The 19,706-nt window shown below is 39.1% G+C and overlaps 1 protein-coding gene and 1 long non-coding RNA gene across 2 annotated transcripts; both read right to left on the bottom strand.

Moving 5' to 3' along the window:
* Positions 1-9,025: 9,025 nt before the first annotated feature.
* LOC138900326 (uncharacterized) lies at positions 9,026-9,580 on the bottom strand. The gene has a single exon (XM_070187054.1). It carries the CDS (start codon positions 9,578-9,580, stop codon positions 9,026-9,028), a length of 555 nt encoding a protein of 184 aa, XP_070043155.1.
* Positions 9,581-11,218: 1,638 nt separating this feature from the next.
* LOC104085104 (uncharacterized) lies at positions 11,219-17,476 on the bottom strand. The gene is made up of 3 exons (XR_683765.2): positions 17,177-17,476; positions 15,191-15,259; positions 11,219-11,655 (listed from the first exon to the last, which is right to left on the bottom strand). It is a non-coding gene; the product is annotated as an uncharacterized lncRNA (long non-coding RNA).
* Between the last annotated feature and the right edge of the window lie 2,230 nt (positions 17,477-19,706).

Genomic DNA, 19,706 nt, shown 5'->3' with positions numbered 1-19,706 from the left:
TGGTAAAGGGTAGCCATAGAATCACATATCGTGTGGGATTAGGAGAGACTTTAGGGGGGCGGCGGCTAGGTTCTTAGGTGGGAGAAGGGAGGTGGGATATGGGGGCGGCGGATGGTGGGAAATGATTAGGGTTAGGGATGAGGGTGGTAATTAAAAGGGAAGGTTTAATGTGGGCCGTTGATCTCAGAGATGAATGGCCACGATTAGAGGGAAACTGGGTCGGGTGGTTAAAACGGGTCGCGACCGGGTTGTGGGGTTGGGTTAATTGATTTGGGCTCGGGGTTATTTGGTCTAGGGTATTAGATTTTGGTCCAGTAATTGTTCCGAAAATAGGTAGTATTTTAGGCGAGTTTTTAAATAAACAATATTTAATAAAAAATAATTTATAAAAGTAATTAATAAATAACAAAATATTATTTATGTACTAAAATGATTAAAAATAATTACTTAACATTATAAAAATATAAAGAGTCATTTTCGCATAAATAATGTAATTATACATGAATATGGGCTATTATTGTAAAAATGTGCAATTAGCCCTAGAAATGCAAATGTAATTACAAAATGCACTCAAAAAATTTAAAACATCATGTTGGTGTAAATGCTAAGTTTAGATGATTAAATCATCATAAAATAATTTGAAGGATAATTACTAGGTATAAAAATGCGAAAATAAATCGATTTAAAGCCTTTAAAAATTATGGAAAATTATGAAAAATACATGTATATGATTATAAACTAAATGATGATGCATATGTACTATTTTGAAAGTATTTATATATATATATATATATATATATATATATATATATATATATATATATATATATATATATATTTAAAATATGAGGGAAAAATTAGGTATCAACAGTTGGCCCTCTTTACTCGGGAATGATGAAAGAGTTTTCGGGTAAAGAAATGATGATCGATTTTGACCGAATGGGGTGATTTGGAAAAATATAGGCCGAACTCCGGTTTCTCAGTTTCCAACATATCCCTGGTTTAACAGGAATCAGGTCGTGTGTAGTTCTGGATCCAACGGTGGAATAAGCCGATGGAGTTGTTATAGGAACGGACAAGCTCTTCTGGATAGGACGATATCGGAATTGTGAATGGATGTACCTTGGAACGGTTATGGGTATTCGAATGGTCATCAAGTGGAAATGGGTAACGGATGGAGGTTGGCTGTATTTGAGGTAGTTACAGGGTGTGAATATTGAACGGAAACTGGAGCGAAGATTGCTCCCGTTGGGAGAACGGTTACCTCCTGGATTACCTGCAAAACTTAAATACAATGCATGCAGGTGTATATTGCGATAATTTAAACATGATGCAAATTCTCTTTCGACCATGAAAGCTGTTTTTGGATGATGGGGATGATGTCCTTAGACCATGATGTCCTGGGCCATGAATTGCGTGATAAGGGATTCGCAAGCCATGAAAAGATGTTCTCGATCCATGAAAATGGTGCCTCCGAACTATGACGCCTTTGAATGATGATGTGCAATATTGAGAGATCCTCAGGCCATGGCATGGTGTCTTCCAGCTATGAGGATGATGCCTTCGGACTATGACGCCTTTGGACAAAAATGGTGGTATTTCAGCCCATGAGATGCAAAGACATGAAGTTTGGTTATGCGAAGCGAAACAAGACAAAGCTTAGTCTTGTGTATGATCGGGGGCAGAGCTTAGCCCCGAGGTAGAGAATAGTGCTAGATTTCAAGTAGCATAGAATTTGGGGTTACGCAAGGAAAGGCAGAGCTTAGCCTTATGTGACTAGGAAGGCAATGCTTAGCCTCATGCGAAATGGGAGACAATGCTTAGCCTCATGCAAGGAGGAAGCAGGGCTTAGCCTTATACAAGAGGGAGACAATGCTTAGTCTCATACAAGAGGAGACAGGGCTAAGCCTCATACAAGTGGGAGACAATGCTTAGTCTCATGCAGGGGAAGTCAATGCTTAGACTTATGCAATTGAGGAGGCATGGCTTAGCCTCATACAAGCGGGAGACAATGCGTAGTCTCATGCAGGGGAAGGCAATGCTTAGGCTTATGCAATTAAGGAGGCGGGGCTTAGCCTCATGCAAAGGTGGAGACAAAGCTTAGTCTCGTACAGGGGAAGGCAGTGCTTAGCCTTATGCAATTGAGGAGGCAGGGCTTAGACTCATTCAAAATAGAGACAATGCTTAGTCTCATGCAGGGGAAGGCAGTGCTTAGCCTTATGCAATTAAAGAGGTAGGGCTTAGCCTCATGCAAAATAGAGACAATGCTTAGTCTCATGCAGGGGAAGGCAGTGCTTAGCCTTATGTAATTAAGGAGGCAGGTCTTAGCCTCATGCAAAATAGAGACAATGCTTAGTCTCATGCAGGGGAAGGCAGTGATTAGCCTTTTGCAATTAAGAAGGCGGGGCTTAGCCTCATGCAAGATGGAGACAATGATTATTCTCATGCAATGAACAGATAATAAGTAGAAACAGAGTATTTCTTAGCTGGAAATATGTTTGCGCTTGGCAGTTTTGTCGTTATGAATATAGTGATTCTGAGGTGTACCCAAATTTGAGAATATTTCTTGTTCTTGCATCCAAAGGACAATCGTGAGTTTTACGGGGGAAGGTTGGTTCGTGCCTCCGCCTACCTGCTTTGCTTTGCTCTGTATCGAAGTCATGCCTTAGTTACCACGGGTAGCATCTGGTTGTTTCATAAAAATAAAGTTTTCGAAAATGTGCGTGCATATGATGAATGTAGTTATTTAAAATATATTAGTATGCAATATCAGATAAATTCAATGAACCAATGACTGTGACACTTTAGAGACATTGCGACTTCCTTAGAATTTTGAGGGTCCTCCGCAAAATTCTGCCCCAATTTACTTAGGCGATTCTCTGACCGTTCTGCATATGATGACGTTGGCTGAACTTGCTCCGTAATTTTGAGGGACCTCCTCAAAATTCTGCCCCAGTTTCTGGTTGTGGGGAAAATGAAAATTTTATTGAATTATGACTGAAACCACAAGGTTGCCTACGTATCCCCTCTTAAACGGGAATCAGGTCGAGCGTAGTTCAATTACATCAGATGAAAAAATGCGAACATTCTAAACATAATATCTTTTGACTGCGTCTGAATTGATAGGCTTTGGCTAAACCTCTCTGTCCATTTCTGCGAGTATGAGTGCTTCTCTATTAGTATTCTATGAACCATGTAGGGCCCTTGCCAATTAGGCAAAAATTTCCCTTTGGTTTCATTTTGATGCGGAAAGATCCGTTTCAGTACCAGCTGCCCCGGTGCGAATGGTCTAGGTTTAGCCCTTTTGTTAAAAGCTCTGGACATCCTATTCTGATAGAGTTGACTATGACACACTGCATTCATTCTTTTCCGTCAATGAGAGCTAATTGTTTATAGAGGCTTCTTATCCATTCTGCATCACTGAGTTCAGCTTCTTGTATAATTTTTAAAGAAAGAATTTCAACCTCGGCAGGAATGACAGCTTCGGTACCGTAGACCAGCAAATAGGGAGTTGCCCCGGTTGATGTGCGGATTGTGGTACGGTACCCCAATAAGGCAAATGGTAACTTCTCGTGCCATTGCTTGTGGTTGTCTACCATCTTCCTTAATATTTTCTTAATATTATTGTTTGCGGCCTCCACGACTCCATTCATTTGAGGCCTATATGCTGTGGAATTCTTGTGCTTGATTTTGAAGGTCTCGTACATAGCTTTCATTAGGTCACTATTAATATTGGCGGTGTTGTCGGTGATGATGGACTCTAGAACCCCGAATCGGCAAACAATATCTCTAACAAAATCTGCGATGACTTTCTTTGTTACAGCTTTGTAGGATGCAGCTTCGACCCATTTTGTGAAGTAATCTATGGCCAGTAAAATGAACTTGTGCAAGTTTGAAGCGGCAGGCTCGATTGGTCCAATGATGTCCATTCCCCAAGAGCAAAAGGCCAAGGTGCACTCGTTGCATTGAGTTCATTTGGAGGCACCCGTACCATATCTACGTGTATTTGGCATTGATGACATTTTTGGACATACCTGATGTAGTCTGTTTCCATAGTCATCCAAACATAACCTGCCCTCAGTGTATTCTTGGCTAAAACAAAACCATTCATGGGTGGTCTGCAAGTTCCAGAGTTCATCTCTTCGAGCAGTTTGGAAGCTTCTTTGGCGTCAACACACCATAATAACCCTAGGTCTGGAGTCCTTCTGTACAGAATTCCTCCACTTTAGAAGAAATGGTTGGACAATCGTCGGAGCGTGCATTTTTTAGTATGATTTGCATGCTCCGGGTACTCTCCTTTTGCCAAGTACTCCTTGATATCATGGAACCATGGATTCTCGTCTGCTTCTTCTTCAATATGAGCGCAGTAAGCTAGCTGATTATGAATCCTTACCGGAATGGGGTCGATAAAATTCTTGTCCGGATGCTGTATCATGGAGGACAAAGTGGCCAATGCGTCTGCGAACTCATTTTGGATTCTCGGGACATGTCTAAACTCTATCTTCGTGAACCTCTTCATCATCTCTTGCACATGATATAGATATGGTAATATCTTGGTATTCTTTGTAGCCCATTCTTCCTGCACCTGATGTACCGGAAGATCTAAATCACCAATTACCAGTAATTCCTGGATATTCATGTCAACGGCCAAATTGAGCCCCAATAAGCAAGCCTCATATTCTGCTATATTATTGGTGCACGAAAATCTGAGTTTCGCGGATACCAGATAATGTTGACCTGTTTCTGACACCAAAACGGCTCCAATACCCACTCCTTTGAAGTTTGCGGCTCCATAAAAAAACATTCTCCATCTGTCGTAGGCTTAAGCGATATCTTCTCCTACGAATGATACTTCTTCATCAGGAAAATACATTTTTAGTGGTTCGTATTCTCCTCCTACAGGATTTTCTGCAAGATGACCCACTAATGCTTGTCCCTTAACCGCCTTCCGAGTCATATAGACGATGTAGAATTCACTCAACAATATGTGCCATTTTGCCAGCTTCCCTGTAGGCATGGGTTTCTGGAAGATGTACTTCAGAGGATCCATCCTTGATGTGAGATATGTGGTATAGGCACAGAAGTAGTGCCTCAGTTTCTGGGCTATCCAGGTCAAAGCACAGCAGGTGCATTCCAGCAAAGAATACCGTACTTCGCAGGGTGTGAATTTCTTACTCAGATAGTATATGGCCTGTTCTTTCCTTCCCGTCTCATCATGTTGTCCCAAGACACAACCGAAAGCCCAATCTACTACAGAGAGATAGAGTAGGAGTGGTCTACCAGGTTCTGGCAGGACCAGGGCTGGCGGTGTGGACAAATATTCTTTGATTCTGTCAAAAGCTTTCTGGCAGTCTTCAATCCAACTGGTTGTGGCATCCTTCTTTAACATTTTGCAAATCGGCTCACAGATCACGGTTGATTTTGCTATGAAGCGGCTGATGTAATTAAGACATCCTAAGAAGCTCATCACGTCTTTCTTATTCTTTGGAGGTGGCAAATCCTGGATAGCATTGTTCTTTGATGGGTCTAGCTCAATTCCTCGGCGGCTGACGATGAATCCTAACAACTTTCTTGCGGGGACCTCGAAGGCACATTTTGCGGGATTCAATTTCAAATTGTACCTCCGAAGCCATTCAAAGAATTTCCTCAAGTCTGTTATGTGATTTGTACTCTTCTTGGATTTGATGACGACGTCATCCACATATACCTCTATCTCTTTGTGTATCATACCGTGGAAACTAGTTGCCATGGCCCTCATATAAGTGGCCCCAGCATTCTTCAGACCAAACGACATCATTTTATAGCAGTACACCCCCCACGGTGTAATAAAAGTTGTCTTTTCGGCAACCTCTTCATCCATCCAGATCTGATGATATCTCGCGAAGCAATCCACAAAGGATTGGAGTTCATGCTTGGCACAGTTGTCGATCAGTATATGTATGTTGGGTAACGAGAAATCATCTTTGGGACTTGCTCCGTTTAGGTCCTGATAATCGACGCATACTCTGACTTTCCCATCCTTCTTTGGAACTGGCACGATGTTAGCCAACTAAGTTAGATATTCAACCACTCTAAGAACCTTAGCTTTGATCTTCTTGGTGACTTCTTATTTGATTTTTAGACTCATATCTGGGTTGAACTTTCTGAGTTTCTGCTTTACTGGCGGACACATTGGATTGGTGGGTAGTTTATGAGCCACTATGGACGTGCTCAAACCAGTCATATCATCATAAGACCATGCGAAAATGTCTTCATATTCTTTTAGCAAATGGTTGTATTCTACTTTCTATGATGGTGATAGGTGAATGCTTATGCGAGTTTCTTTGACTATTTCGGAATCTCCCAAGTTGACTATTTCAGTTTCGTCCAGGTTGGACTTAGGCTTGTTCTCAAAATCTTCAACTTCTATAATAATTTCCTCGGGTATTATATCCTCTTCTTCAATTTCTTTTGAGTCACTATTCTTATGTTGTGTTGTCTCATTACATATCACAGTTGTTGGTTCAACACTATAAGAAATAGTAATGATGTAGAGAGAAAAATGTAGAGAATAGTAATAAATAATAAAATAGCAAACCATTGATAATTATCAAGATGTCAAACAAAAGCGATTTTTAATGATTCAAACAAATGTTTCAAAACAAAATACTAAAAATGTTTTAAAAATGCTCATAAGAATTGTTTTCAAAATAAATAACACTAGCAGCCAGGCTACCTCGAAACTCGGCGAGCCCTTGATGGTGTGGCATTCCAGTTCCCGAGAACAGCTCCCTTCTCCACTGTCTGGATGATGAGGCCTTCTTCCTCCTCCTCCTCAACTATTACATTGCAGTCCATGTCTTCATCTTCCAAGAATAGATTCCTTAAACCAGCTAGTGCTTCATCTTCTTCAGATCCCTACATCATATCAGCCTGATGGAAGGTTTGGCTCAAATGTGGTATCGACTGCTCGAGATGGTAATAAGGACCATTCCATGGTGGTGACCAATTCTGATACTCGTGCCATGTGTACTGATATCCCAATCCAAAGGTCGTGTCGTGACGTTTTAACTGTATTAATTTTGTGATCCCTTGGAGATTCATGCCGAGACCCTTGCCGGGTTCATACGTTGTCCATGCCAATATGATTTCTATTTTGCTACTCCACCATTTGTCCTTCTCGATCGCGTTAACATGCTTAATGCGATGGTAAGTCTCTCCCCCTAACTTCCTCCTATTCTCCACAACTGGGACAGTCTGGTTGGTGTAAAAAGGTTACTCCCGTCTCTATGAATAATCATCTCCTGATGATTCCATTCGAACTTCACAGCCTGATGCAGAGTAGACGCTACAGCCCCAGCGGCGTGTATCCAAGGTCGTCCCAATAGCAGATCGTATGAGGCAGATATGTCAAGCACTCGGAATTCAACATCAAACCAAGTTAGACCCATTTGTAAGCAGAGGTTGGTTTCTCCGATGTGGCCCTTTGAGACCATCGAACTCTTTTACGTTCATAGTTCCTACTCGTATCTCATTCAAACCTTTATCTAACCTCTTCAAAGTAGTCAACGGGCAGATGTTGAGACTTGAACCCCCATCTATCAAGACCCTAGCAATGAATTTATCTTCGTACTGTACTGTGATATGCAACGCCCTGTTATGGCTCAACCCTTCTGTTGGAAATTCATCTTCGTGGAAAGTGATCTTATGGCTTTCCAATACTTATCCTACCATGTTGGCCATCTCTCCACTGGTAATGTTGTTGGGTACATAAGCCTCATTCAACACTTTCATCAACGCATTCCTATGTGCCTGAGAATTCTGCAGTAGTGATAGAATGGATATCTGGGCAGGGTTTTGTTCAAATGATCAACCACTGAATACTCCCTTGCTTGCACCTTTATCCAAAGATCATTCGGGCCAATTTCAATGATAGGATACCTGGAAGCGAATTCTTTACTTGTTCCCCCCAAATGCTCGGGCGTGTAAACCCTACCAGTTCTGGTCATACCTTGTGCTGCACCGGTTTCTTCCACTTTCCTATTTCCTTTCCTTCTCTCTTCTGCAGTATAGTCCCAGGTCACAGCATTGGAATTAAAGGATGGTGTGGGTTCTACCGTTACGGCGAATGGTGTGGTCACGTCTACTTCGAACGGAGTTGGCGTGGCTGAGGGAGTTGTTATTTCAACCTCGAACGGAGTCGGTGCGGCTACCTCAACTTTAATCGGTGACTGTATCTGTACCGCAATAGGCATGAGAGTGACAGGAGGCATTTTGGGATCATCCTCTTCTCGAATAAGCCCAATTGACCCCTCCGGGTCCCATTCTTCATCAGTTTCTATCACATTTACCCCCTCGCCCCTGTGATCCGGGAGGGGATTATTGCGGACATTAGGTGCAGTCTCCTTTTCCTGTATAACTTTGGTATCAATCAGCGTCTGGATCTTATCCTTCAGAGTGCGGCATTCATCAATAGTGTGACCCTTTATGCCCGAATGGTAGGCACATGTCTTATTCGGATTGACCCATTGAGAGGAATTTTCCATGGTGACAGCAGGAATGGGAGTAACATAACCGGTAGCTTTCAATATCTCATACAACTGGTCAATAGGTTCGGCAATATGAGTGTATTGTCTGGGCGGCCTATGGTCGAAATTTGGCCTGGGTTTTTGGTAGTTTTGGCAGGCTAGTAGTGAGTGGTAATATGCTGGCTGAGTGTTGTAAGTGTGGTAGGCAGTAGAGGTTGTTGATATCTAGGAGGTGAAGGCTGAAATATGGGTGGAGGTGTTTGGTATGTGAGAGGTGACTTCGGACCTTGGGCTACCATCATATTCCCTACTTCCTTCTTTTTAGATATAACCCCCGACTGCAAGGCTTTGTTCGTAGCCTAGAATGCTTCAAAATTTGTTACCATCCCGCTTTTGATTCCCTCTTCTATTCTTTCTCCCAATTTGATGATGTCGGAGAATTTATGATTTTCAATAATCATCAACCTCTCATAATATTGCGGATCCTAGGCCCGGACAAAGAATTTGTTCATTTGTTCTTATTCCAATGCTGGCCTTACTTTTGCAGCCTCTGATGTCCACTGAGTAGCATACTCGCGGAAAGTTTTTGTCGGCTTCTTCTTAAGATTCTGGATATAGAAGATGTCTGGTACATTCTCTGTGTTGAATGTGAACCGATCCATAAATTCTGACGCCATGCTTACCCAATTAATCCACTTCTTTGGATTTTGATTGATGTACCAGGATAGGGCATCTCCAGTGAGGCTCCTCATGAACAGCTTCATGCGAATTCTTTCATCTTTACCAACCTCTATGAGCTTTTGGCAATACGTCCTTAAATGTACCTTTGGATCACCTGTCCCGTCGAACATTTTGAACTTAGGAGGTTTGTAACCCTCTGGCAGTTCTACGTCCAGTTGAATACATAAATCCTCATAGTTCAAGCCTTCGATGCCTTTAGCACCTTCAATACCTTGGACTTTACTTGTAAGCTTCTTAAGTTCTTCCCTCCATGTTCTTGATGAGCAGGTCCTTCTCGGCGGATTCCGGTATATACGAGGTTTGTTGTGAATTGTGGGGTAAGGTTTCCACATATATGGGATTACTTTGGTGGACTCTAGGGATTTGGGTGTAGTGGTAATCATTGGTTGAGTTTTGGGGATCAGGAGTAGGTTGTGGTGCATTTTGAGGAGTGTGGTAGGTGATAATTTGTGGGTGCTGGGTCGGATGATGATGATGCTGTGGAGGAGTTGAAACTAGTGGAGGATTAGGATTTTGGTGAGGCGTGGCGTATTGATGAGGTATGGGAGGATTTTGCGGGTGCTGGTTTTGTGTGTTTTGAGGAGGTGTTGGGTTTTGGGCGTTTTGTTGGTTGATGTCCGGAATATTTAGGGTAAGGGAAAAGTTTGCCAAGTTACGGACCTGCACAAGTTCCCCTTGTAACTCCAGTATCTTTTGCTCTAACCGTAAAACCAAATCATTCTGCGCCGGAGTACTTCGACCATCTGAAGTTTCGAGAGGTCCATAACTGTGGGTCCCGACCGAACTTGAATTATATGAATTAGTCAAATAGTCAGAAAGAAAAATAAGAAGTTTGAAAAAAAAATCATTATTAGAAAGTCCTTGAGTAAACACAGATAATTGGTTTAAAGACAAGATGGGGGGTCCTAAGTTTTTTAGCCTAAAGGATCACCCCGTGCAATATAAATAATACTTCGTAACTCCGTCGAGATGGGGTGTTACTCGTATTATTCAGCAGGCACAGACTATCATCTCCTGCTACCCAATTACTATCTTTAAGTTTTTACCTAAAGCGCACTAGTTGATTCTAAACTGTGCCCTATGCGTGCACTACTCGTCCCATGCCTATTGCACAGGAGGCGTTTAGACCTCTATTTTGGATGGTTTCTAGACTTAGCTTAGGCTGCTCTGAAATGATAAAACTAGGCGACATACAAAATAAGTTGGACTTCATGTAAAAGCAACTAAGGGCTCAAGTTAGCCTCCACACTTAGACAACAAATACACGCAAACATATTTTCACATTAAACGTTAGACAATTTCAGGATTGGGGCAAATTAAAGCCATTAGGCCCTATAGACATGGTTTCTATGTGACCTGGATTTTGAACGTGCAGACAGTTTTGTATGCAAAGTATAATTTCTAAGTGACTACACAGTTGCCTACTAATTACAGGTTATAAGCGATTAAACCTATAGACATGCTATCTAGATGATTTACGCACTAATTGGCAGTGATAATAACAGGAGATATTTAGAATTCCCAGTTTGATCCTATAGGCATGATTTCTAATAGCGGCAGAGTTAAGCAATAAAATAGTGTTGAAAGTTAAATTTTAGCACTTAAAGCAAGATTTCTACGATTAGCGATTGAAACTGATTTTAGCTCCTATAGGCATGTTTCCTAAATGAGCAATTATAACAACAACACATTAACCAATTAAACCATATAGACATGATTTCTAAAATGCAGATTTGGTAGAACATAAATTAACAGAACCCTATGTTCATAGCACCTAATGAATATGCTGTAATGCACATTGAGACATTGGTCATTTTATTTTCTATAGGCATGACATCTAGCATGTAGAAATAGAATATGTTAAATGAATTAAATACCTATAGGCAGGTTATCTAACACACACAATAGCAGAACATGTTCGAGCAAAGTAAACACCTATAGGCAGGATTTCTACCCGTTTGATGCAAATATTAAAATAAACCCCTTTTTCCAATTTGACTAACACCCAAATTGTTATTATAACATTATTACAAGCCCATTCAGTGAAATAAATTACAGAATTATAGAATAGCTATAGTGGGCCTAAGGCAGGCCCAATGTATACCTAGCCTAGCTAGGCCTTCAACACAGTTTCACAACAGCCTAGAAACAATCTCCATTCACATAAAATAGCCCTCATCCAGTAGCCATCAAGTCCCAGAGGTATAGACATTTACACAAACCAATTGGTTTATTCAGTATGTGAGAAGAGGGGGCAAAGTTGAGCAATTAGGAAAAAGGTGGCAAAGAACCTTGAGCCCTAGTGTGTCAGAGTTTTCAAGGGCTTCAAGAACCCATGGCAGTACTCACACTAGGGAGGTTGTTGATAGAGGAAACTTAGGGGAAGGGCTTTAGCTTTCAGCCAGCCCTAGAATTAAACAAGAAACAACCAGTTAAAATAGTAGTAGGGTAATAGGATTGGAAAACATTTGCAAACTTGTAAGATAATCACATAATGAACTCCAAAAGCAAATTAACACACTGGGCAGGGTGACGTATGATAAGGAACAAGGAGCCTGGGATTCCAAGTTAACAGGCAATGGTATTAGACTATTAAAACCAAGTAATGCAACTAATTTAGGACTTAAGGGATCATATTATACCAAACATAGGAGTTAAGCATTATAATACAAACAGGATCAGGTAACATAGAGAGTGTCAGTTAAGGCAGACTGGTTTTTTAAAGGATCACAAGTTGTCAGAGGTATAGATTGGATATGGCAAGAATACATAGGGTGATAACCATAGTCATAAGAGCATATAACATTCAGAGTAAAGGTCTTAAACAAGTAAGGGCATATTAAATCATCAAATTGGTCGTTAGAAGTTCAGAATTAGGCAGAAAACATAGATTGAACCATATAGTCAAAATAGATTTTCAGGTTATCACAAACTAAACTAAGCATGCTTCATTTTTTTCTAAATTAATTAGGCTAGGTGCAAAGCATTATTAAGCAAGCAATTACAAGCAGAATTGGGCAGAAAAGAGTCAAAGAAATGCATTAGATCATGCAATTCAGAAAACATGCTAATTAGAACATAATAAACATTGCAAAAGTTAGAAACTAGAAGTCCGGTGGCCTTGGCTTTCAGCCGGCCAAGAACCAAATAGAATAGAATAGTGAACAAGTATAGAGTAGAAAACTTCAATTTTTAGTGAGAGAATAGTGATTCCAGTTCTGTCTAAAGGGGGGAAAGGGGATGGGTTTATATAGTGGTAAAAATTAAACACATAGACAGGGAAAACAATCAATCAACCTCAAAAGAAAAGGAAAGAATAACATACAAAATTGATTCATCAATTTAGGAGAAGTCAAGAAGCCCTAGTTTTTAGGAAAATAAATATTACCAGAATATACACAAAAATAATAACATATGATGAATATAGACCCAAATAGCACTAAAAATCATAGGGTCAAACTAATTTTGGTCCGATTTAAGAAAATCTGAAAATCCTAATTTTAGAGTAAGACAAATATCGACAAAAATATAATAAAAACAGACCATAGTAGAATATAGGACGAATATGGACATAATAATACTTAAAATCAGAGAATCAAACCTATTTTGGTTCGATTAAAAGAGATCTGAAAACCCTAATTTTAGGGTAAGTAAGAATCCATAAGAGATACACAAATATTCGTACTTACAAAGAGCAAGATGATGAATGTAGACAGAATATCAGAAAAGTCAAGGATTTAAACCGATTTTGATTCGATCTTTATGAGATCTGCTTGCCATGTTTAGGCAAGCTGTATAGAAGAACAACCCGTAACAAAGAGAGGCCGTATATGTGAAAGGGTAGCCATAGAATCCCATATCGTGTGGGATCAGGAGAGATTTTAGGGGGGCGGCGGCTACGGTTCTTAGGAGGGAGAAGGGAGGTGGGATATAGGGGCGACGGATGGTGGGAAATGATTAGGGTTAGGGATGAGGGTGATAATTAAAAGGGAAGGTTTAATGTGGGTCGTTGATCTCAGAGATCAACGGCCACGATTAGAGGGGAACTGGGTCGGGTGGTTAAAACGGGTCGCGACCGGGTTGTGGGGTTGGGTTAATTGATTTGGGCTGGGGGTTATTTGGGCTAGGGTGTTAGATTTTGGGCCAGTAATTGGTCCAAAAATAGGTAGGATTTTAGGCTAGTTTTTAAATACCTAATATTTAATAAAAATAATAATTTATAAAAGTAATTAATAAATAACATAATATTAGTTGTTCACTAAAATGATTAAAAATAATTACTTAACATTAAAAAAATATTTACATGAATATGGGCTATTATTGCAAAAATGTGCAATTAGCCTTAGAAATGCAAATGTAATTAAAAAATGCACTAAAAATATTTAAAACATCATGTTGGTGTAAATGATAAGTTTAGATGATTAAATCATCATAAAAATAATTTGAATGATAATTACTAGGTATAACAATACGGAAATAAATCGATTTAAAGCCTTTAAAAATTATGAAAAATTATGAAAAATACTTGTATATGCTTATAAACTAAATGATGATGCATATATACTATTTTGAAAGTGTATATATATATATATATATATAAATTGAGTATCAACAATTGCAATACTAGGCAAGCCGAAAATCACAATAAACCACGTATTTTTAAGTTTGGAAACATAATAAATTAAACTTAAGAGTGAAATCTCATAAATACTGATACAAAATATCGTGACTCAATAAAATACATTCCCAAAACTCGAGTGCAACTGAGTACAAGAGCATCTAAATGACAACATAGTCTGATTGATAAAAGCATTGTCTAGAAATGTAGAACATTACAAATAACTAAAAGGAAAGAGAGTCAAGGTCTGCGGACGCCTAGGCAGCTACCTTGATAATCTCCAACTGATAAAACTTCGGAGATCTAGCATTCGCCGTATCCGAAAGTACCCGGATATGCACACGAAGTGCAAAGTGTAATATAAGTACAACCGACCCAATGTAGTCAATAAGTAACAGGACTAACCTTTACGCTGAAAGTAGTGACGAGCTCAATAGGTACAATCCAAATATAGAAAATAACAGTATAGAAATGTAGACATGCTTTCAAGTTCAACAGTCAAGATCAATACATGTAAAATATGCCAAGTATGGCTGAAATGAGAGATGATACATCTCTACCTCTACATGTCAATTATACATGCCAATTGTAATGCCCCACGGTGGAAAAATCATATGTATGCACTCAGAGTATCAATGCATTTAATCCTCCTAGCCATTCAATCCTCACAGTCACTCAATCCTCAGAGTCACTCATTCCTCACAGTTAGTCAATCTTCCCAATCGCTCGGCAGTTGCACACCTGCGCTCACTGTGGGTGTGAAAGATTCGGAGCAGCAGATCCATCCTAAGTGCTATAATAAGCCAATCATGGCATGGATCAATAATACATGTGGCGGCCTGTAGCCCGATCTCATAATTATCCTCACAACTAGGCCCTTGGCCTCACTCAGTCATCAATACCTCCATCTACCAGGCTCACAATGTCATAAATATCAGCCCAACGTGATGATATGATATATCAATGAATGAAAACATAGACTGAGATATGATATGCAAATGATGAATGTGACTGAGTACATAATTGCAAATTAAGCAAATAATTCAATAGCAACACGACCTCTATGGGTCCCAATAATACCGGCATATAACCTCAGCATGATTTTATCTTGAGTCTTAACTTAATTTCTCAAACAAAGTGGAGAATATATGGAAAATGACAATATTATTTGACTTCACAACTCCACGGAATCAATTAAGTCACAATTTCTATGGTGCACGTCCACACACCCGTCACCTAGCATGTGTGTCGCCTCCATACCAATTATATAACACGTAATTCAGGGATTCATATCCTCAAAACTAAATTTAGAAGTATTACTTACCTCTAACCATGCAAATTCTCTACTCCAATAAATATTTTCCTCGCGATTCGACTTCCATACGTCTCGAATCTAGCCACAAACAATTCAATACAATCAACACAAGCTATAGGAATCAATTCCATATGAAAATGCTAAGTTTCCAAATTAAAATCCGAAAAGTCAACTCAAAAGTCAATGTGGGCCTACGTCCTAGAACCCGATAAAAGTTACAAAATTTGAAGGCCCATTCAACCACGAGTCCAACCATATCAAATTTACCAAATTCTAACATCAACTCGACATCCAAATCTTTAATTTAAAGTCTAGAAAACTTCTACCATTTTTAATCCAATTTACTAATTTAATGATAATGGATTCGTGTAATTTAACAAAATCCGAGTTAGGAATTCTTACCTCATTGTATTCCTTGAAAATCTCCCGAAAAATCGCCTCACACCGAGCTGAAAATCCCAAAAATGGAAACTTAAGTTCTGATACCCAGGAAATTACCCTTCGCGAACGCGGAAGGTGCCTCGCGTTGGTGAAACACAAAATTCTACTGCCCAAAATTTCCTCTTCGTGAACGCGAGGATCCACTCGCGAACGCGATGACAAAAAATGTTCCCAAGCTTCGAGATCGTGAAGTCATTCACATGAATGCCTAGACCAATCGCATGAGTCCCATCCCAGGCTGCCTTTCTCCTTTGCGAACGCGACTGCCCTCACACGTTCGCGATGCACAACTCACCCAAATCTTCGCGAACGTGTTGCCCTCTTCGCGCACGCGAAGAATAAATTCTTACCTGCTTGTAGATGCCCTTCGCGAACGCGATACCTCCCTCGCGAATGCGAAGAAGGAAACCAGACTTAGCATATTAGTGGCCTTCTAAGTCCAAATTTCAATCCGTTAATCATCCAGAATCCACCCGAGGCCCCCGGGACCTCAACCAATTATGTCAACACATGCTAAAACATGATACGAGCTTAGTTGAGATCTTAAATCACATTAAACAACATCAAAAAAATGAATCGCACCCCAATTCAAGCCTAATGAGAACTAAGAAATTCCAACTTCTACAATCGATGTCGAAACCTATCAGATCAATTCCAATTGCCTCAAATTTTACACACAAGTAATAAATGATACGATGGACCTATTCCAATTTTTGGAACCAAAATCTGAGCCCGATAACCACAAAGTCAACCCTCAGACAAACTTCTTAACTTTTCAAACTTCAAATTTTTCAACTTTTGACATTTCAAGCCAAAATCAACTACGGACTTCCAAATAAATATCTGGACACACTCCTAAGTACTAAATCACCATACAGAGCTACCGAAACTATCAAAATTTTATTCCGGAGTCGTTTACATATAAGTCAATATCCGGTCAACTCTTTTAACTTAATCTTCCAACCTTGGGACTAAGTGCCACTATTCATTGCGAAACATCCCCACCACTAATCCAACTACCCCGACAAGTTACATAACAACAGTTCAGCATACAATAAGCAGTAAATGGGGGAACAGGACTGTAATACTTAAAACGACCGGTCGTGTCATTACACTTATCGTCTCAAAATTGGGGTCACTCCAACGAAATAAAACAATATCACAATACATTGATTCGTCACTAAAAGAACAAGAATACAACAATAAAGTACTCACAGAAAATTAGATCTTCCTAATTAATTACGTATTAGTACTACAGCTTAAATGGTTTATCTAATGGGCAATAATTTAACATGTATCTCTATTCATATTTCTAGCGTTCATTAAACAAAACTAACAGATTATTAAACTTAAATCTCATGCTCCTCAAACAAAACAAAAAGAAGGAAGGTGAATAATAGATTCAAGCAACAAGACATCAACTAAACCAACCAAAACAGTGGGCCATTTTCACGAAGAAACACAAGAGCGAAAGAAAAAAAAAAATAGAAACAAATCTTCCAAATAATTTCAATGTAATCAAATAGTTAGGAGAATAAGAATAAAAAAATAAACCTTTATTGCTCGAAATTGCAAACGATTACAGAGAAAGGGAAACTCCACACACACCGATTTTCAGTCGAGCTATGGACCCGAAAACTCAAACCGGAATCAACAACCTCGAAGGATTAAAATCTAATGAGTTGGGCGATAGTTACAGATATCAAATGGGTTATTTTGTGTTAAAAAAAAGAAGGGTTGTTTGAGGTGGAGAAGAATGGGTAAAGTTGCTGGAATTTTTTTTAGAAGAAATTGATGTTATTCTTATGTCTTTTGCTACTAGATGTAGATCTTAGGAGAAGAAAGAAAAGAATCCCTCCTCTCTTTCCTCTCCCTTTCTTCTCACATTTTTCTCTTCTATTTATAGAGAAAATTTCGGAATTTTTTCAGTTTTTTTAAAAACATTTCCATTTTCATTCTTTTCTTTTTAATTCCCCACCTTCCTTTACTTCTATTTTTTAATTTCCATCTTCCTTTACTTTTCTTTTTAATTTCCAGCTTTTAATTTTTTTTCTTTAATTCCCACCTACCTTTACTTTTCTTTTTTTATTTCCACTTTCTTTTACTTTTCATTTTTTTAAATTCCCACCTCCTTTAATTTTATTTTTTAATTCCATACTTTCCCTTTCCCTCTTTTTTATATTCCCACCCGAATTTTATTTTTATTTTTTTAAAAGAATTTTTTATTTAATATTTTTGGTTTTTAAAAAAAAAATAAAGACAAAAACAAATAATATTAATAATAATAATTAACCTTTTAAATTATTTTTAATTTTTATTAACCATATAAAATAGGTGAAACAAAGATAAAAACTGTAGATTAAACCCCTAAAAATATTTACATAGTAGAAGGTGATAAAAAGTTAAGTATGGTAATAAATTAGGTGCTCACAGCAGGCTCCTCTTTGCTTGAAAACATGAAAAAATTTCAGGCAAAGACAAGGTGAGACATGTGACTAATTTTTGACCATATCATTATTCAAAAGGGAAGAAATAAGAGAAAAGAGTGCGAAAGTGCAACCGGTTCCTAGTTTCGGCTAGCCTACATATTCCAGGTCATAAGGGAATCAGGTCGCGTGTAGTTCAAAGAGAGTGATAGAATGATGGGTTGGAGAGTCGAGTGAAGTTCCATCGAGGTTCTGGACCGCGATCCTGTTATTACGTAAAATTACATTGAAGAAAAAAGGAAAATACAAGGTCCTATCTACTCTTCATGTCTTGCATCGTGCATCTTCACTTGAAACCTTGTAAACCCGCATTGGAAGGTAAGTGCCTTTAGCTTGGGGCTTGTTGACTTCTTAATTAGATGCCAAGAACATAGATATTGAGAGTCGGTCGATGTGTGCATTACGTCAAAGCTCGACCCCAACCGTCTTTGTGCTAGAAAAATCTTCTTTTTTTTAATCAGAGTTTGGAACTTGATTCTTGGAAAGCTGGGTTGCTCACATATTATCAAAACTAACTCTGACAATCTTGTGATCGAAAGACCTCTTATTTTCTAAAGATAACTAAAACTGCAAGCTTTAATCGTTACAATCTGTGTTTTACAGTAATGTCATGCAAAGCCATCAAAGACGAACAAAACGAACAATATTTTCTGCCCACAAGTTTGCACTAGAAAATTTTTGTGAGTTATTAGAGAAAGCTATAAATTATCTAATTTATTAAAAGAAAAACGAAGATATCAATATAAACTAGCTATGTGAGGATATGCAACCACGGGAGAGTACCATGCGTTACCAAAAGGAAATGGAATTAGAGGATGGCATCCTATATTACTGAAAAGGAATGTAACCAAGGGTTGGTACCCTATATTACTGAAAAAGAAATATAACCAGGCATTGGCGCCCTGTATCACTAAAAGAAAATGTAGCCAGGGGTTGCGTCCCGTATCACTAGGAAGGAATGCAACCAAGGGTTGGTACCCTGTATTACTGAAAACAAATATAACCAGGAGTTGGTACCTTGTATTACTGAAAAGTAAATGCAACCAGGGGTCGATGCCCTGTATTACTAGTAAGGACTGTAACCAAGGGTTGGTACCCTGTATTACTGAAAAGGAAAGTAACCAAGGGTTGAGACCCTGTATTACTGAAAAAAAATATAACCAGGGGTTGGTGCACTGTATTACTGATAAGAAATGTAACCAGGGGATGATACCCTATATTACTGAAAGAAAATGTAACCAGTGTTGGTGCCCTGTATTACTGAAAACAAATGTAACCAGGGGTTGGTACCCTATATTACTAGGAAGGAAGAAAATCAGGGGTTGGTACCCTGTATTACTGAAAAGGATTGTAACCAAGGGTTGATACCCTATATTACTGAAAAAGAAATGTAACCAGAGGTTGACGCCCTGTATCACTAAAAAGAATTGTAGCCATGGGTTGGCGCCTCCTATTACTAGGAAGGAATGCAACCAGAGGTTGGTACTATGTATCACTAGTGCTCTGATACCAACTTGTCACGATCCGGAATTCCCACCCTCGAGACCGTGATGGCGCTTAATATTTTACTTGCTAGGCAAGCCAACGTTAGAATAAAT

The sequence above is a fragment of the Nicotiana tomentosiformis genome, chromosome 10 (genome assembly GCF_000390325.3).
Source record: "Nicotiana tomentosiformis chromosome 10, ASM39032v3, whole genome shotgun sequence".
NCBI classification, from domain to species: domain Eukaryota; kingdom Viridiplantae; phylum Streptophyta; class Magnoliopsida; order Solanales; family Solanaceae; genus Nicotiana; species Nicotiana tomentosiformis.
Note: the sequence above shows the minus strand (reverse complement) of the source record. Positions and strands in the feature narration are given on the sequence as shown.